This window comes from Ctenocephalides felis, unplaced genomic scaffold (assembly GCF_003426905.1).
Source record: "Ctenocephalides felis isolate EL2017-DRISC unplaced genomic scaffold, ASM342690v1 CF-g0.4_SCAFFOLD_02598, whole genome shotgun sequence".
Taxonomy (NCBI): Eukaryota; Metazoa; Arthropoda; class Insecta; order Siphonaptera; family Pulicidae; genus Ctenocephalides; species Ctenocephalides felis.
In genome coordinates this window covers 1-17,505 of record NW_020538752.1, presented here as the reverse complement: position 1 = coordinate 17,505, position 17,505 = coordinate 1, and the positions used below count along the sequence as shown (strand labels likewise).

The 17,505-nt window shown below is 34.0% G+C and overlaps 1 protein-coding gene across 1 annotated transcript; it reads right to left on the bottom strand.

Moving 5' to 3' along the window:
- Nucleotides 1-9,069: 9,069 nt before the first annotated feature.
- LOC113381113 lies at nucleotides 9,070-12,914 on the bottom strand. Its single transcript, XM_026620091.1, has 2 exons — nucleotides 12,548-12,914; nucleotides 9,070-12,401 (listed from the first exon to the last, which is right to left on the bottom strand). Exons 1-2 carry the CDS (start codon nucleotides 12,912-12,914, stop codon nucleotides 9,070-9,072), a joined length of 3,699 nt encoding a protein of 1,232 aa, XP_026475876.1.
- Between the last annotated feature and the right edge of the window lie 4,591 nt (nucleotides 12,915-17,505).

The window sequence follows — 17,505 nt, the reverse complement described above, 5'->3', positions numbered from 1 at the left end:
TCAAAAACAAAATAAAGCTTTGCTTCTTCAATTTGCTCGTCATTTGGATTTTTGTTTTATTTGTGTTACCTTCTAGCAGTATTGCCAACTCAATCATAGAGCAAAACTGTAGATATGCCTATGCCATAGGGTTACTAATAGGACTGTCTAGCAACTAGACTCTAGTAGACTGTGGACCGTATTAACAAAACACAACTTTCACTACTATGTTGATCGTCTAAATATTTTTTTGAACAATTCTAATCACTTTTTCAAGTTTTCAATGCAATGATTTGAATATTTGCACTATATCAACGGAAAATTGAAATGTCAATGTCAAAACTCAATCACTAAAATTTCTAAAGATTGAACATTTTATACATATTATAGATACATAAAAAGTATAAATTCTTCAAATTTAAAAGAAGAGCACATAACTATAAGTTAACAACATAATGCGAAAGATGAAATAGAATCAACATAAGTCAAATATAGATATCATATAGAAATGATCATTAGCTAATCTTAAATCTGATGTAACAATTTGAAGTTTAGAATTACACATATAAAAATACATACAAATATTGCGAACTAATATTGGCAAACAACCAAAATCATTAATTGGAATTAATAGAACCATCAAACGCCCGACTTTTAAACTCAAATAAAATATATTATATCAACATCATATTCAAATCTATATAATATAGTAATAATAATACACCATTACACAAAAAAAACCTTGTATACCGTTTCACTTGCATGCCTCAGCCAGCTTTTGTAGCCTCTGAGATGGCGATTAGCATTCCTGCCACTTGTCCTAGAAAAATACAAAATCTAAAAATAAAGTTAGTTTATAATAAAGCTGATTAACAGTTCTTTTTCACGTCTTTGCTCGTGAGACTATCCTGAACTTCTTGAAGCTTGTCCATTGAGCATACTCACTCACCACAGCCTTATGAGACTGGTTCGAAGCCATTCGTAACATCATCTCCTTTGTCAATCGAATCTTTGTCATCTCCCTGACAAAACTGCTTCAGAAATTGAATCTAGCAGGGTAAAAATGTCAGAATTATAAAAAATATATTTGTACTAGTAACATAATAATTCGAATACCATGCGGTATACAGAAAGCTTAATTACCATTGTTGATATGTTTCTTTTTAATCTGTTTGCTGCAGTTTGCTTGCTGAATAAATATCATCAATTTTTCATCGACTTCCTCCCTTTCATCACTTCCGAATTGTGCTTTATCATAATATTTTGTACGATATTTTCATCGGTAGTCGCATGTAACAAAAGCGTTATCAATATCAGCATTCTTTCCATATTTCCGGTGTTGTTGCTGAATCTACATTTGGTTTTTTTTTTTGACCCCAAAGATAAAGGCACATCATATTCTTCGACAAATTTATTTTCTAGAATTTGAATTGGTGAATCGTCGTTACTTTTAATTAGTTCTGAATGTCTAAAACAATTATGAATGGTATATTGTTGCAATTTATTACTGGCATTATCGACACTTTTTTTGCTTTTGCTTTACATCACTTGGTCAGGTGCCAGTCGTATAATTGCTTAAATATTATTACACAATTACCTTATAAATTAATCATTGACCATTAAAATTAGATGGGGATTCAGAAATGGGTTTTCATATCAAAATCATGTAAGTGGGGGATATACTTTAGGTTGGCAATGAAGGTTTTTATGTCTTGGTAGCTACTAGCAAATAATTTATTTGCTCCTTTTAGATTTTGATTTAACTCATTCAATTTAGATGTGATGTCTATTAAAAAAACACAAATCCAGCTACCACTTTTCATCATATAATTTTGGAACTTTTTTGCCATTTTTACTCATAACAATTCGTATCTTTTCTTTGACGTTCCAAAATCTTGATAGAGCTTTTCCACGACTCGACCATCTAATTTTGGCATAATTTAGTAAATCATAATATTCTGACTCAAGTTTACGAAGATATTCTGGGAACTGCCGGTGTCTTAATGAATTAATTTTTATCTTGTTAATAATATTGATAACAGCCGACTTCAGTTTTGTAAATGTAGAAAACACATTGCAAATAAAAAAATTCAACGACGTATTTTGATCCACGCTTTCAATAAGCTTGCACAGCAGAGATAAGTGCTCCAATATTCTTCCCTATTGCTCCATCTATCGTTATACCAACAAAAATTTTTAGGTCTAAATGTCGATTTTACATGCATTTTAAAACCGCATCTTTAATATCTCTACCCGTTGTTGTATCCTTGAGACAAACAAGATCGAGAAGTTTTGAATTTACATTGAGCTTCAATTAAGATTATCAACTCCCCGAATAAAGGTTGCAAGTTGTGATGTGTCGTTTTGAAAATTGAAATGTGTCGTGAAGAAAATTTTGGTTGAAACATCATCAACTCTTTGTGTGATTGTTTGATGCGATAAACGTATTTGCTTGTATATTTGAATCTTTTCCGGATCAATTTTTCTGCTACAGCAATTAAACACTCTTTTGTGTATTCTCCATCTGAAAACGGTTGCAATTTTTTGCAATGATTTAAGAGATTTTAAAACTGCGCTGACAACGTCATTTGAATTTTGACTTTGTTTCTGAAATATATTTTGTTGAGATTTCAAGTTAAACTTCAGCAGGAATAATTTGGTCTTCCGTTCATCACCAGAAAGTACAGAAAGTTTCGTATGTTTTTCATAATGTACTTGTAGGTTATAAATTTTAGAAAGAATCGTTTCACGACAAAATAAGCACACAGCATTATTTTTATTTGTATGAAAAAGTAGTCATTTTCCCAATTACTATTAAATTGCCTGTTTTCATTTTTTAATTTTTTATGTTATCCGACATTGTACGTCAATATTATGGACAATTTTATTTATTCTGGAATGATTAAAGAAACGAATTAATTTTTTATAGAACTGCTGACTATAATAAACAATTTGGTACGACAAGTTAATAACATAAATGCACATAAAATGTAGGGAATCAGCTTGACTCAGGTTTTCTATATATCAATTTACTTCTTCTATATTTAATGTTATTTTCAACACGTCTCAAAATCAAAAGAACACAAAAAAATATTTACAATCATATTTGAAACATGACGACTACGCGTCATCAGGAAGTTCGCTCCATTACAGGCATGGACTTAGAAATAAAGTTGCCATCATAGAGCCGCTTGTTTGTCGTTGTGCTTTTATTTGTGTGTTGTCATAGGATCAACAGTCAACAGTTATCTTATCTCATGGACTTAGAAATAAAGTTGCCATCATAGAGCCGCTTGTTGTCGTTGTGCTTTATTTGTGGTTGTCATAGGATCAACAGTCAACAGTTATCTTATCTCAATTGAATAATTACAGTGAAATACAACACTAAAATAATATTAAGCCTAACATTAGTGTTATGTGATGCAATAACTTGAAGAAAATTTTTTATGATATTGGGATAATTTATTAAAGGCTTGTACATCTTGAGATTTTTCTGATGGCTAAAAATTTTTTAAATACCCGTTACGAAACTTTTATTCCCAAATCTGGAAAATAATAATTAAGAGCAGTTTATTAGCATTTTGATCTGGAGCTCTATACACGCAAACAATACAGTATGTAGTAAGAGAAAAATGTGCTTTTACAGGGCAAAATTCAAAAAAAAAATCTAATAGGTGCAATATTTGTTATAGTGCTATTACATTTAATTTTTAACAGAAAGAGGAGCATAAATAGTAACCGCTTAATTTAATTAATTTGAGTTTAATGTCATTAAACCAATGTTCCGAAAAGCATAACAAATAAGGTTTATAGTCATTTAAAAGTAATCCAATTATAAGTAATTTGTTAGGTAAATTTAGAATGTTTTGACAAAATATAAAAGATGAAGCATCATCAGAATCAAATGCGAAAGAAGCCGGATTTTCGGGAATTTGGCAGGGCCAGCGCTTCTCTAACTAGAAAACCACAGAGCTTCTGCTTTGCATTGTAAAGGAAATTGTTGAGCCCATCAACGTACCTGTTGAGCCTGAATTTACCATGATCGAAATCACAATAAATACAATGATTCAATTGGAAAATTCTAAAATTCAAGACATGATTGTCATATAGAAAGGAAAACAAAACAAAGGTTTGTTTCGTAACAACACATGATCCTGAACACCAAAATTACCAACCAGATCCCCGACGATAGCAACCAAGCTAGAAAAACTCGCACTCGGCTTGACGAATCCGAACACACTAACTTTAGGACCTGGACCTGATTCTGCCATGACTGTCGGACAAAATTAGTACTTTGGGTGTTGGTAGGGAAAAGGAAGAAGAAAGTGGAGTTGACGCCTTGATTTGTTCAACTTTACTTTTGACTATTTTGGATGTTACGTTCACTTCAGTTTGCATATTAGAAGAATTAGAACTAATGCTTTGCAACTTGGAATTGGCTATTGCCAACTCTTTTGCAATTGTTCTGTCGCTCTCATTGAGCAATACATTCTGTGAATTATCAACTTCCTGTGAACTAATACATTCTTCTAGGCTTCTAGTGTTGACCACTTTGATTTTGATTTTGATCCTTGATATAATACATGTAACAACTTGATACCGGCAGGTACAATAGTCTGTATTTAAAGTCTGGAGCGAATTGCTGCTCCAATATTCAAAAACTGCAACAATGTACAAGCAGAAAGCTGTTCGCTTCATACAGGGCAATAAAAAATATTTACCCAAATATTAGGTATAATTTTAAGTAGTACAACTTTAAGCGTCACCAAGGAAGCACATAAAAAGTACCCGCATGACGAGCGAAAGCAGTCAAATTTCTCTTAAGTTTGTTATTATAATTAACCGCCCGACTCGCGAAACCAGTCAAAATTAAGCAAAGATAATATTATGAAATCTTACTAATAAGTGAAATAAATTATTGAATTACAAAGTGTGTTTCAATATAAACCCAAATTTACATTTATGGGAAATGTCCCATAAAATGGTCCATTCGAGCCGAATAAGTATGAAAATGAGTGAATAGTTACAAAGTTAAATCAAAATACAGTCCATTATTGAAAATTTAAAAATAAATTATGAAACAGTGTGCGTTAATCAATAAATAATCAAAAGCAAATTTAAAAACACGTGTGTTTAACAGCATAAAGCATTAAAGTGATGTGATTAAACCAAAATACAACAAAGTAATTAAAATATAATTGATGAACATTTAAACATTTGAAATAAAGCAGTGCAGTTGGATATAAATCCAAACAAAAGTGAAAATTTAAAAAATTGCAAAGGATTCAGTCAGTAGCCATTAGCCATCGTCAGCATCCCCGCGAGCGTAAGAAGCACCCTTGAAGAACCGAAGCGCCTACGAACGCAACCGAGCCGCCCCCGAACGCAGCAGTGTGCAACAGCGCTTTTGCAGACACGAGATTTCGCAACCCAGCACCGAGCATCCGTCGCGTACGAAAGGGCGCGCATGCAGAAGTCAGGTATACCCGAGGATTCAACGCAGACATTGAGGTACGCTTCCAAACTATTACTTACATCAGAGGCGCCATCTTCCAAGGAGATAGAGAGTTCAAGTTCACCAATTAGTTTAGGCTTGACTTTTGAATTTTATAGTTACTCTATCATAGTTTTTTCACAAACATTTTTCTTTTATATTTTGTATATCATTTATATTTTGTATATCTTTTATATTTTATCAATCATTTTTTCCGTATTTGAATTGTAAAGGCTATCACATCACAATGGAAAATCAAAATATTTTAATTGAAAAGCGCAGATCAGCAAAATCGAAAATAACGCGGACACAAAATTATATTTCAAAATTTGATTCCGAATTGAGTATTTCGGAACTAAACGCGCGTAAGCAGCTTCTCAATGACGCATTTAACAAATATAATGAAGCGCAAGATGAGTTAGAAGGGCGATCGCGACGAGATAGAAACGCAATATTGCAAGATTTTGTCTACAATAGATAATTTATTGGCCGGTTGTAGACAAAGTAATGCAAGCGCGCAGAATGTGTCTGAGTCAGCTTCAGCTAAAGTTCAGCTCCCTCAAATTCATTTGCCGAATTTTGATGGAGAGTTTTCTAAATGGCCGGAATTTAGAGACATGTTTTCGAGTTTAATTATAGAAAATAAATTATTAACGAATTCTCAAAAGTTGCACTATTTAAAAAACTCACTACAAAGAGAAGCCTCCAATTTAATAAAAAATTTATCAATCACAGAAGCGAATTTTCAAATAGCATGGGATACGTTAGTGGGTACCTATGACAATAAATTGATATTAATTAACGCGCAATTAAAAGAAATTGTAAATCAACCGCAAAATAGAGATCATAAGTCACTAAGAAATTTTTTATGCAAATCCCGACAGCACATATCCGCTATCAAAAACGAGAGACTCTCAGTAGAGCTCTCCGATCTTATATTTATATTTATATTAAAGGCCAAAACTAGACATGGATACCCAAATGGCGTGGGGTGCATCCATTTCCAAAAACAATCTACCGTCATTAGACGAATTTTTTTCCTTTTTAGAAAAGCGTTGTGCAACTTACGATATGAACCGCGAGCAACGATCAAATATAAACATTCCGGTTCAGAGAATTCATTTCGCTGCACCTATAAAACAGAAATGCCCCTTTTGTAATAAAGAACATTACCTCAATCAATGTGAGGAATTTTTAAAATTACAAATAAATGATCGCGCTGAATTTGTACGAAAGACGCAATTGTGTTTTAACTGCCTTAAATCCTCGCATGTAATATCACAATGTCATAGTAAACGCAGATGTTCGTTTTGCAAAAGGCGTCATAATTCCGTTCTGCATAAATCTGAAGATTCGGTAAATAAAGCGAAACCCAGTACAAGCACTATGACTATGATAGCAGAAGCGGAACAAAAACAAACCCTTTTACCCACAGTTCTAGTGCTTGTATCAAACGATAGAACTACAACCACAGCGCGCGCTCTTCTAGACTCTGGTTCACAGATAAATATTATTTCAAAGTCTCTAGCAGAAAATTTAAAATTAACCTATAAGAAAGCAAATATAACGGTTGGCGGGATAGGCGGTATAAATGCCAATGTTTTAGGTTCGGTAACTCTACAAGTCGCATCCAGGATTAGCAATTATACTAAAACTTTAGATTGTACCGTTATGCAAAATATCGCAAATAATTTACTGGGAGTACGCGTTGACATATCAAATTGGGATATACCGAAAAATTGCATATTAGCCGATCCCAATTTCAACTCGCCGAGACAAATAGATTTAATATTAGGTGCAGAAATATTTTTTGAAAGTTTAAAAAATGAGCAAATGAAATTGAAAAACCAAATAAAATTATTTAACACTAGTTTTGGTTGGTCATTTTGCGGTCCGGTAGAATATAAGACTTTTTTTGCGCACGTAGGGTTAACAACCGAGGAAAATATAACTGACCAATTAAAACAGTTTTGGAAAATAGAGGAATTAAATGAAAGGTGTATCTTGTCGCAGGAGGAAGTACGAGCAGAAGACATATTTGAACAAAACGTCAGTAGGGATTCAAATGGTAGATTTGAAGTTGCGTTACCATTTAGAAGCGATCCGCGTATTTCTCTTGGGTCCACTTATTCACAAGCGTACAAAAGATTTATGAATTTGGAAAAAAGATTAACAAATAATAAAAAACTTGCGGCAGATTACGACAATTTTATAAGAGAATACATAAGATTAGGCCACGCAACAAAGATTGACAAAATTCAAATAGAAAATGAAAATCGTAATTTAGACAAACATAATTTTTATTATTTGCCACACCACGCGATAGTTCGTGAAGCTAGTTTAACAACAAAATTAAGAGTAGTTTTTGACGCTTCGCCAAAATCTTCAAATGGTCTATCTTTGAATGACATACTGCTACCGGGACCGCGTTTACAAAAAGATTTGTTTACCATATTAATTAGATTTAGGACACATAGATATGTATTTACGGCGGACATAGTCAAGATGTTTCGTCAAATTAAAATTAAATCCGAACATCAGGACTACCAGAGAATTTTATGGCGTGAGGCGCCCGGAATGCCTGTAGGATGCTATAAGTTAAATACCGTAACGTATGGCACTAATTGCGCGCCATATTTAGCAATGAAATGCCTTGAAAAGTTAGCTATAGATTATAATGAAATATATTCAAAAGCGTCCAAAATTCTACAGTCAGATTGTTACGTGGACGATATAATATCCGGTGCAGACACTTTACAAGAATCAAAATTATTAATAACCGAAATTAATGATCTCCTAGCCGAAGGGGGGTTTGAATTGCATAAGTGGTCAAGCAATAATATAGAATTAATTAATGATAAGAATATAGGTGAAAATATAAATGTAGGGTTTGACAAAGAAAAGATAATTAAAACTTTAGGGGTTATATGGCAACCTACATCTGATAATTTTAAAATTTATAACAACGTTTTAGCTATAGACAATATACAAACCAAACGAAAAATTTTAGCATCTATAGCTAGCATATTCGATCCGTTAGGATTCATTACTCCGGTAGTTATAACTTCGAAACTTATTATGCAGCAATTATGGAGAGAAAATAAAGTATAACGTATCAAGTATAAAGTATAAAGTATAACGTTATCATGGCTAAATTCCGAGCCTTGTACGTGGCAAATCTTTGTTGCAAACAGAGTATCGGAAATTCAAAAACTTACATCACACGCCACTTGGAAACATGTTCCTTCCAAAGAGAATCCAGCGGATTTAATAAGTCGCGGAATTACACCGTTAGATTTACAAAATTCAGCTTTATGGTGGAACGGTCCGGATTGGCTCACAAATTCGAATAATTGGCCAAAAAAGTTTACAATTCGCGATAATATAGAATTGCCAGATAAAAGAAAATCAGTTGTGACACTGGTTGCAACACAGAAAAGCTCTTTTCATTTAATTTATAATAAACTAGCTGACCCGGCGAACTTTGTTCCGCCATAATGGCAATAAATAAGCTTTTTTTTTAATGGAAAAAATAAAAATAGAAATAAAATAGCAACATTAATCATTCATAATGATTTATTCATTTTAGTGCCTCTTCATTGAAGTACCTTCTTATACACAACATTTTTTGTTTTGTTATCAGGCGCAAAAACAAACAACGCAGATGGTTTTCCGACCCGTGAACATGCCACATATAGTTGACCATGGGAAAAACATGAATGTTCCAAATTCAAACCACAAACTTTTAAGGATTGCCCTTGTGATTTGTTGATGGTCATGGCAAATGCGAGACGTATTGGAAATTGAATTCTTTTGAATTCAAACGGCAGATCGGTTGGGATCATCGGTATTCTCGGAATGAGAACTTCCTCACCTTTAAATTTTCCTATCATTATGGTAGCGTAAATTACATTGTTCATCAATTTTGTAACCACCAAACGCGTACCGTTGCACAGTTTTGGTTGGTTTATGTTCCTAAGCATTATTACTACGGAGCCAACCTTTAGGAGTAAATTGTGCGGTGGTAAGCCAGGCACGTCCAAAGAATTTAAAAATTCAATTGGATAGTTGGTGGCTTCATCTTCATTTGTGACGCAATCAATAGATTTGAATGAAAGCATTGTTCCAATTATTTTATTTTGAATTATGTGGTTTAGGTCATCTACATCTTTATTCTTTGCTGCTAAAATTGCCCGCTCACTCAACCATTCATTATTTTTGCTATTAGAAACAATTTCTGGAAATACATTGTTGATAAGTTCGTCTTTTGATGAGACAAAATTACAAAAATTGTTTGGAAATGATATTAATCCGCTCGATTCATCGACAGGTACTTGACCATTACCGATACTCAGCAATTGCTTCGAGAAAACTTCAGCAGATGTATCATTAAGCAATGTAACTCTCATGTTTGTTGTCAGTTGCAGTTTCTTCACATAGCGCCATAGATTTGACGATTTGAGGCAAGCGTTTATTTCGTCGGCAGCTGTAGATCTTGGAATTACTGGCAGTATTTGGCGGAAATCGCCAGACAGTAAAATCATTGCTCCTCCGAAACATCTTGAGTCATTGCGTAAATCTTTTAATGTTCGGTTAAGTGCTTCTAATGCACGTTTATGCGCCATTGTGCATTCGTCCCAGATGATGATTTTCGATACCGCTAAAACTTTGGCCATTGCTGAGTGTTTTGCAATATTACACGTTGGTTCTTCAATAGTTTGAAGATTTAACGGTAATTTGAATGCAGAATGAGCCGTACGGCATCCTTCTAACAATGTGGCTGCTATTCCAGAAGAAGCAACTGCAACCGCTATGTTTGATCTCGCCCGAACACTTGCTAAAACTAATGACATGAGGAATGTCTTGCCAGTTCCACCAGGAGCATCTAGAAAATATAAACCACCATTTTCATCATCGATTGCCTTCATTAAAGTATCATAAACTTCCTTTTGTTGGCAATTCAACAGGGGAACATTTGTTTGAACTACTAAATCTAATTCCTGGTGGTCATATTCACGTTCCCGTTCCAATTCTCGATTAAATGTGTCATTCATTTCACGACATGGTGCTGGCATGCCTAACCTGATTAATAAATTACCGCACATGAGGTAACAGATATCTTCGATCAAGAGTAAAGCACGATTGTGTACTTCCTCATTCATCTCAATATCGAAATTTCTAGAACTAACACGAATTTGATGTAAAATATCTTCTGACATATTGTCCTTGTATTTGTGCCACAGGTTACATGGATTTGATGGAAAACATGTCGAAATAATTATAGCGAATAATGTGCGTATCTGGCTTGGAGATGCAGAGATAATGGCTTCAGCGATTGTCGTATCCCAATGACTATCGTTTTCTAATAATTTCAATTCCTCACATGCAGCACGATATGTTGGAAATATTACATGATTAACAGTTCGTAGTGACTCAAATGACGTTGGCCCACGCACATTTACCAGCAACAGCCGCAAATAAAAACATTCAATATTCTTTGGATGAACTGTATACATTCGACCAAGAGCTTCAGTAGAACGCACATCTGGATACCCAGGAACCGCATTGCCTTTCTTCCGTCTTTGAAAATTCTTCGATAAAGCATTCCAAGTATAATAACGTGGCATCTCCGAGTAAAGCAAAGTTTGTGCAAACTGATCTCTTTGACAAATTGCAAAAAAACTGGTTAATGTAGTTGCTGGAGGTGTTTCAGCACGTTGCATAGCATTTGAAGCCGTAAAATATACTCGTTGACCATTCTCCAGATGCACCGCCAAATGCATAACAGTAGGATGACGTTCGTGAATGGGAAATGCGAATATACGCCAAATCGCTTCATTACAGTTCACATAACGACCAACTTGATAGCGTGAAATTTCATCGTTGTCATTCGAGGATTGCAATCCAAAAACAGCCATATCACTGCCTTTCGTGACATATTTGCAAATATATTTGATGGACTTAACTGAATTACAGTATTCAATGTTGCAATGCGTCTTGAACATTTTAGAAATGAGTGGCGAATATGGAACAATCCAACTGTTGTCAACAACGAAATCCATTCTTTTCACTTTCGTTGTGACAGTTTGACCGTTGTCATCTGGTGATCGACGACGATACAGCGGATAACCATCATTGCCAGTGACAGTCTCCGCTGTTAATTTCCGTGGATATCGTTTAGAGCACTTTCCATCGACCATGCAAGGTGATTGGGGATTGATGGCACCACACGGTCCATGAATCATATTAGAAGTAACAACATCATGTAGGTCTGGATCGACTTCATAATCAGGAATCTCGGCACATATGATATCATCTATTTGGTCAGGCTGAATTCTTTCCACTAACCAAATAAGAATGTGTGCGTGTGGCAAGCCTCGCTTTTGCCATTCGATTGAATACATCAAGCATCGAGTTTCTCCAAAGACGCGCTCTTTAACAATAAAGTTCATCAGGGACCGAATTTTTTGCCTGAATATACGTGCTGTAATGTCGTGCCTATCACTTGATGTTTGTCCGGGAAGCAGCAATTCAGTAATTTCTATCCATTTTGGGTTGCAGGTAAAAGTTATGAAAAGATCTGGTCGACCGTAATGACGAACATATGTCATTGCATCTTGTGCATATTCATGCATATGTCGTGGGCTACCAATGTATGTCGCCGGCAGAATAGTTAATCGGCCAATATTAGCTGCATTTCCTTCAGTACTAACTGCATCACGTAAATGGATGTACTCCTCAGAACGCAGTTTGGCTTGGTTGAACCTAATGAAATTTAAACGTTCCGTTTCTATTTTTACATACATGTCAACGCAATATTGCTGAAACAATCGACGAAACCGCAGCAAATAGTTGTCAGCATTATGACGAATCATCAAACAATATGCGTAATAATTCATTGAGCTAACATTCTTTGTAGTTTCTTCGCCTGAAATTTAAAATTTGAAAATTATTCATTTTATAGGCAAATTTTAAAGGCAAACAATACAGACATTGATTATTTTTTAAAAAAGCTTTATTTTAAAGCGGAGTCTTTCACAAATAAATGAAATAAATTATGATACTGATTCTCACCATTCAATGGATTTTTCATTTTAATATTAAAATAATATCCATCTTCTCCTTGCCAAAACATCAGCGGGTATTGCAATGAGTCATATGATCGATGTGTTTCAGATTTTTGTTGCAGTTGCCCAGTGTCGCGACGTGAAAGCACAATATCGCGTTTTTCCAATTGTTCACCAACAATCAGGATGGCAACTTCGTCTACTATTGGAGCATTAAATGTCCTTTCGTGTGTTCCAGATGGTCGTTTATCTGCTCTGATGACAACTTTATAGTCATCGCTTGGCATGAGCTCTAAAGCACTCTTAAACAACCAGACCAACGCATGATGTTCATGAAGCAGACACTGTAAGTCTTGAAGAATTGCTCGCTTCATTCCTGCATTGATCTCTAGTCGTCGATCAAGTTGTTCTTCCCGGTTGCCCATGAAATATATTTGTAAAAATTTATTCTGTGTATCTTCAAAAGGTAGTAATGATCCAATTCGATGATGAATTTGTCCTTGTATCTACAAAATAAAAACCCGACAGTATTAACTGTGTTATAAAATCTTTTTTCGGTGGGGAGAAAAAGTAAGAATTTGCTAATAGATGAAGTAAGTTATTCTTTAACTACATTCTATATAGGTACAAAAATAAGTACCTTAAATGTCGGATTAAATCCTCGTTCTTCGATAATATCTGCTCCAAATGACGTCATTTGGAAACAACCATTGTATTTTTGAGTATTAGCAAGAAAGTGGCGTGATTCTTGTGTTTCGCCACAAAGCAATGAATACAATGGTTCAGGTGGCGGAGTCAACGATGGCAATTTGACTTTACCATTAAGGCAGCATAATCCAGGCCATCTTGGGAAAACTTCAATGCACCACAATACTTGCAAACTACGTCCATTTTGCCAATGCAGACGCTAGGATGCAAGCTATAATCATAGCTGCAATCGTATTGAAATGCTTCTCGATTCAAATTTCTTCTTCTGCATCGCAAGTTAACTATTTGTTGATCTATGTTGTTACCTCGAGCACGAAGTCGAGCCATTCTTTCGCGTTGCTGTTCACGTGCAATTCTTTCTTGTTCTTCAGTTCTTGCATTTACCGTATTTTGCAGTCTTCTTGCATTACTGCTTTGTCGGGAAAGATTCGATCGTCTTGGTCGCGGCATTATTAATGAAACTTCACTTCACCTTATTTATATATATATATATATATATAATATATATATATAAAAACCAAGAACTAATATTCATTCACTAACTAATATTCAACATGAGGTAATAGAGGTTAGAAACACCGAATGACATTTGACAATCGAATGCAAATGTCATGGATGAAATCATTGATAGTATCATAGACTGAATAAAACTACATGGATAGTTTATAAATAATTAATTTAAATTAGAATGAAATAAAGGGATAAAAAGAATGTCTATGTCCTTCTCCTGACTCTAAACTACCTCCCTGCCAATTTTCATCTAAATCGGTTCAGCCGTTCGTGAGTTATAAGTGGTAGCACATAAGGCGATCCTCTTTTATATATATAGATTCTCAAATTTTACAAAAATGATTAGAGTTGTAGCATATTGTTCTAGATTTATTTTTAATATAAAAAAATAAATAAAAATAATAAAAAATTAGGTCCGCTCGAAATTTATGAATTAAATGAATCAAAATATACGATTATACGGCAATTACAAAAGGAAGTTTATAATAAAGAATTAACTAAGTTAGATATTAATCAAAACTCGTCCAACGCTTTTGAAAAATCATTGATCAAACTGAATCCGTTTGTAGGTGCGAACGATTTATTGCGAGTGGGCGGGAGACTACGGCGTGCAAATATTCCATACGATCAAATGCACCCGATAATTTTACCAGCAAAGCATCCAATAACAACAATGATTATTAGGCAAGAACATTTGCGTTTACTACATGCGGAACCCAAACTACTCTCGCTAATATAAGACTTAAATACTGGCCGATAAATGGTAGAAGAGAGGTTTAAAAGGTTATTCATAGTTGCGTCACTTGTTATAAATTCAGAGTAACAACACAAACACAATTGATGTCCGATCTACCACTAAGCAGAATTAATCCAGTAAGACCTTTTTTAAACGTAGGAACCGACTACGCCGGCCCAATTATGCTAAAATCAAGTAGATTGCGCAAGGCTCCCTAATCAAATCGTACATTGCGCTTTTTTTATTTGTTTTGTTACCAAGGCGATACATTTAGAGTTAGTAACAAGTTTGTCTACAGATGCATTCATAGCCGCTTTAAGACGTTTTATATCTCGACGAGGTCGCTGCGCCACGATTCATAGTGATAATGGTACAAATTTTGTAGGGGCAAAGCACCATTTACACGAACTTTTAAATATTTTAAGAATGAACAAGAAAGAAACAAATTAATTGAAGCCGTATCAGTGGAGGGCATCGAATGGAAATTCATTCCAGCTCATGCTCCACACTTTGGCGGTCTTTGGGAAGGGGCTATAAAATTAGTAAATTGCACATACGCAGAGTAATAGGCAACACAATATTAACATTTGAAGAGTATTACACATTTCTAACCCAAGTAGAAGCCATAGTAAATTCGCGTCCATTGATAGCTGTTTCCGATGACGTTACGGATTGCGGATATTTAAGCCCGGGACACTTTTTAATTAATGATGTGATAGCCTCATTTCCTGAGCCCCAATCAAAATGTAATAATGATATCTTGAAATGTTGGCAAGATGTCAATAACTTAAAACAACTACAAGGACGTAAAAAATGGTATAAAACCAACCCAAATCTTCAGAATGGAACAATAGTTTTAGTGAAAGAGGACCATATACCACCTCTCCAATGGAATATTGCAAAAGTAGTTGAGACAAAAAAGGAACCAGACGATAAAATACGAGTCGCAATAATTAAACAGCAAAAGGGTTATATACTCGGCCTATCACAAAATTATGCCCACTTCCATTTAATATGTAAAAATAAAGAACGTAATTATAAGATTATTTCAATTTCAAATTTCAATTATTTGATATAACATAAGTTTTCAATTTTAATTAAAAAGCAATTAGTGATAAGTTTTATTTCATTTGATCATAGCATTAAGGAGTAGAATAAATAAAAATGATAGTTTATTAAATTAAAGTTTTAGAAAACATTTTTAATTTTGATCATCACATAATTAATAAGTTTTATATGTTTATTAAGTTTTAATTTAAATCTTAATTTGATCAAATATCTTAAGATCTGATATAAGCCATGATTGTTGGCGGTTGGGGCCCCCAGTATGGAGCGAATTGCTGCTCCAATATTCAAAAACTGCAACAATGTACAAGCAGAAAGCTGTTCGCTTCATACAGGGCAATAAAAAATATTTACCCAAATATTAGGTATAATTTTAAGTAGTACAACTTTAAGCGTCACCAAGAAAGCACATAAAAAGTACCCGCATGACGAGCGAAAGCAGTCAAATTTCTCTTAAGTTTGTTACTATAATTAACCGCCCGACTCGCGAAACCAGTCAAATTAAGCAAAGATAATATTATGAAATCTTACTAATAAGTGAAATAAATTATTGAATTACAAAGTGTGTTTCAATATAAACCCAAATTTACATTATGGGAAATGTCCCAAAGTCTGTATACTATATTAATCTTTTTTGTAGGATTACACTTAGTCATTTTGAGATTTATAGGTTTTTATAAATTTAATTAAATAATATATTTATATTTAACACGTTCACGCCGGGGCCGATTTTCGTTTGTTTTGTTATGAGGCGGCGCTGAAATGACATCGCGCTTCATCTGGCGGCGCGTGATTATTGCCTATTCAGGACCTGCATACGCCTTGTTGTTTGTTGCTCTGCAGTACAGTGAGATCTTATTGTGCAAGTTTTGTAACTTGTGCCGTTTTTTTTTCTTCTGACCACAAATTTCCGACAGTAAAATAATTAGAAAGGTGATTATTAGAATGTTTTTTAATTTTTACCCTTATAAAAAATGGATAACATAGATATGGAAATAAGTGATTCGATGAATCTATAATTAGAAGCAAGAAAAGAAAAGTGGCAAGATTACGAATAGTTTCTTCCTCTTCAGACGAGGATTTGTTAATTTTATCAATGAAGAGAACGAGTGTTCATTCAAACAATATTAGATTTTATGTTATTTTAACCGTATTTGAATTTTGTGTATAATACTGTATTATTATGTTTGTTATTGAACAAAACTTATAGTTCTGATACATTTTTGATTATAATTACATTAAAAATAAATGTTTTTAATGACAGTTTAGTGTGGGTCACCGGTGACCCGCGCCGCCCGATGAGACAGTTTAGTGTGGGCCACCGGTGACCCGCGCCGCCCGATGAGACAGTTTAGTGTGGGTCACCGGTGACCCGCGCCGGTGCGAACGTGTTGAGACGTGTAGACCCTACGACGGTCCGAGGCGAAATTAAATTCAATCATATTATACTATTTATATTTAATAAATAATATTTAATGACTATACTATTTAATTTTATTTATATTAATAACTATACTATTAATATTTAATAAAAATAAACTTTAATAATCTCACAAATATATTTTGTTTACTACACTTTTCACTAATTCAATCAATTCACTATTGGCAATATAAAAATACATAATATTATGAATTTATTTAGCAGATAATATATACAATCACCCATAAAGGACTACTATAAAAACTAGGAAAGGCAATACCGATAAAAATTTAAATACCGGTATTTCGATATTTTCGACTTTTAAAACAGGGTAAACCGGTATTAATATTTTTTTTTAAATGTGAACATAATTGAAAGTTACTTATACAAATATAAAAAAATAGACCTAATAAAATTAATATCATATAATTACATAAATTAAAATACTTATTATAATTGCTTATGCGAGCTAAAATAAGATATTAAAAACAAATATGATCTAACGTATCGTCGTCTAATCTCGATC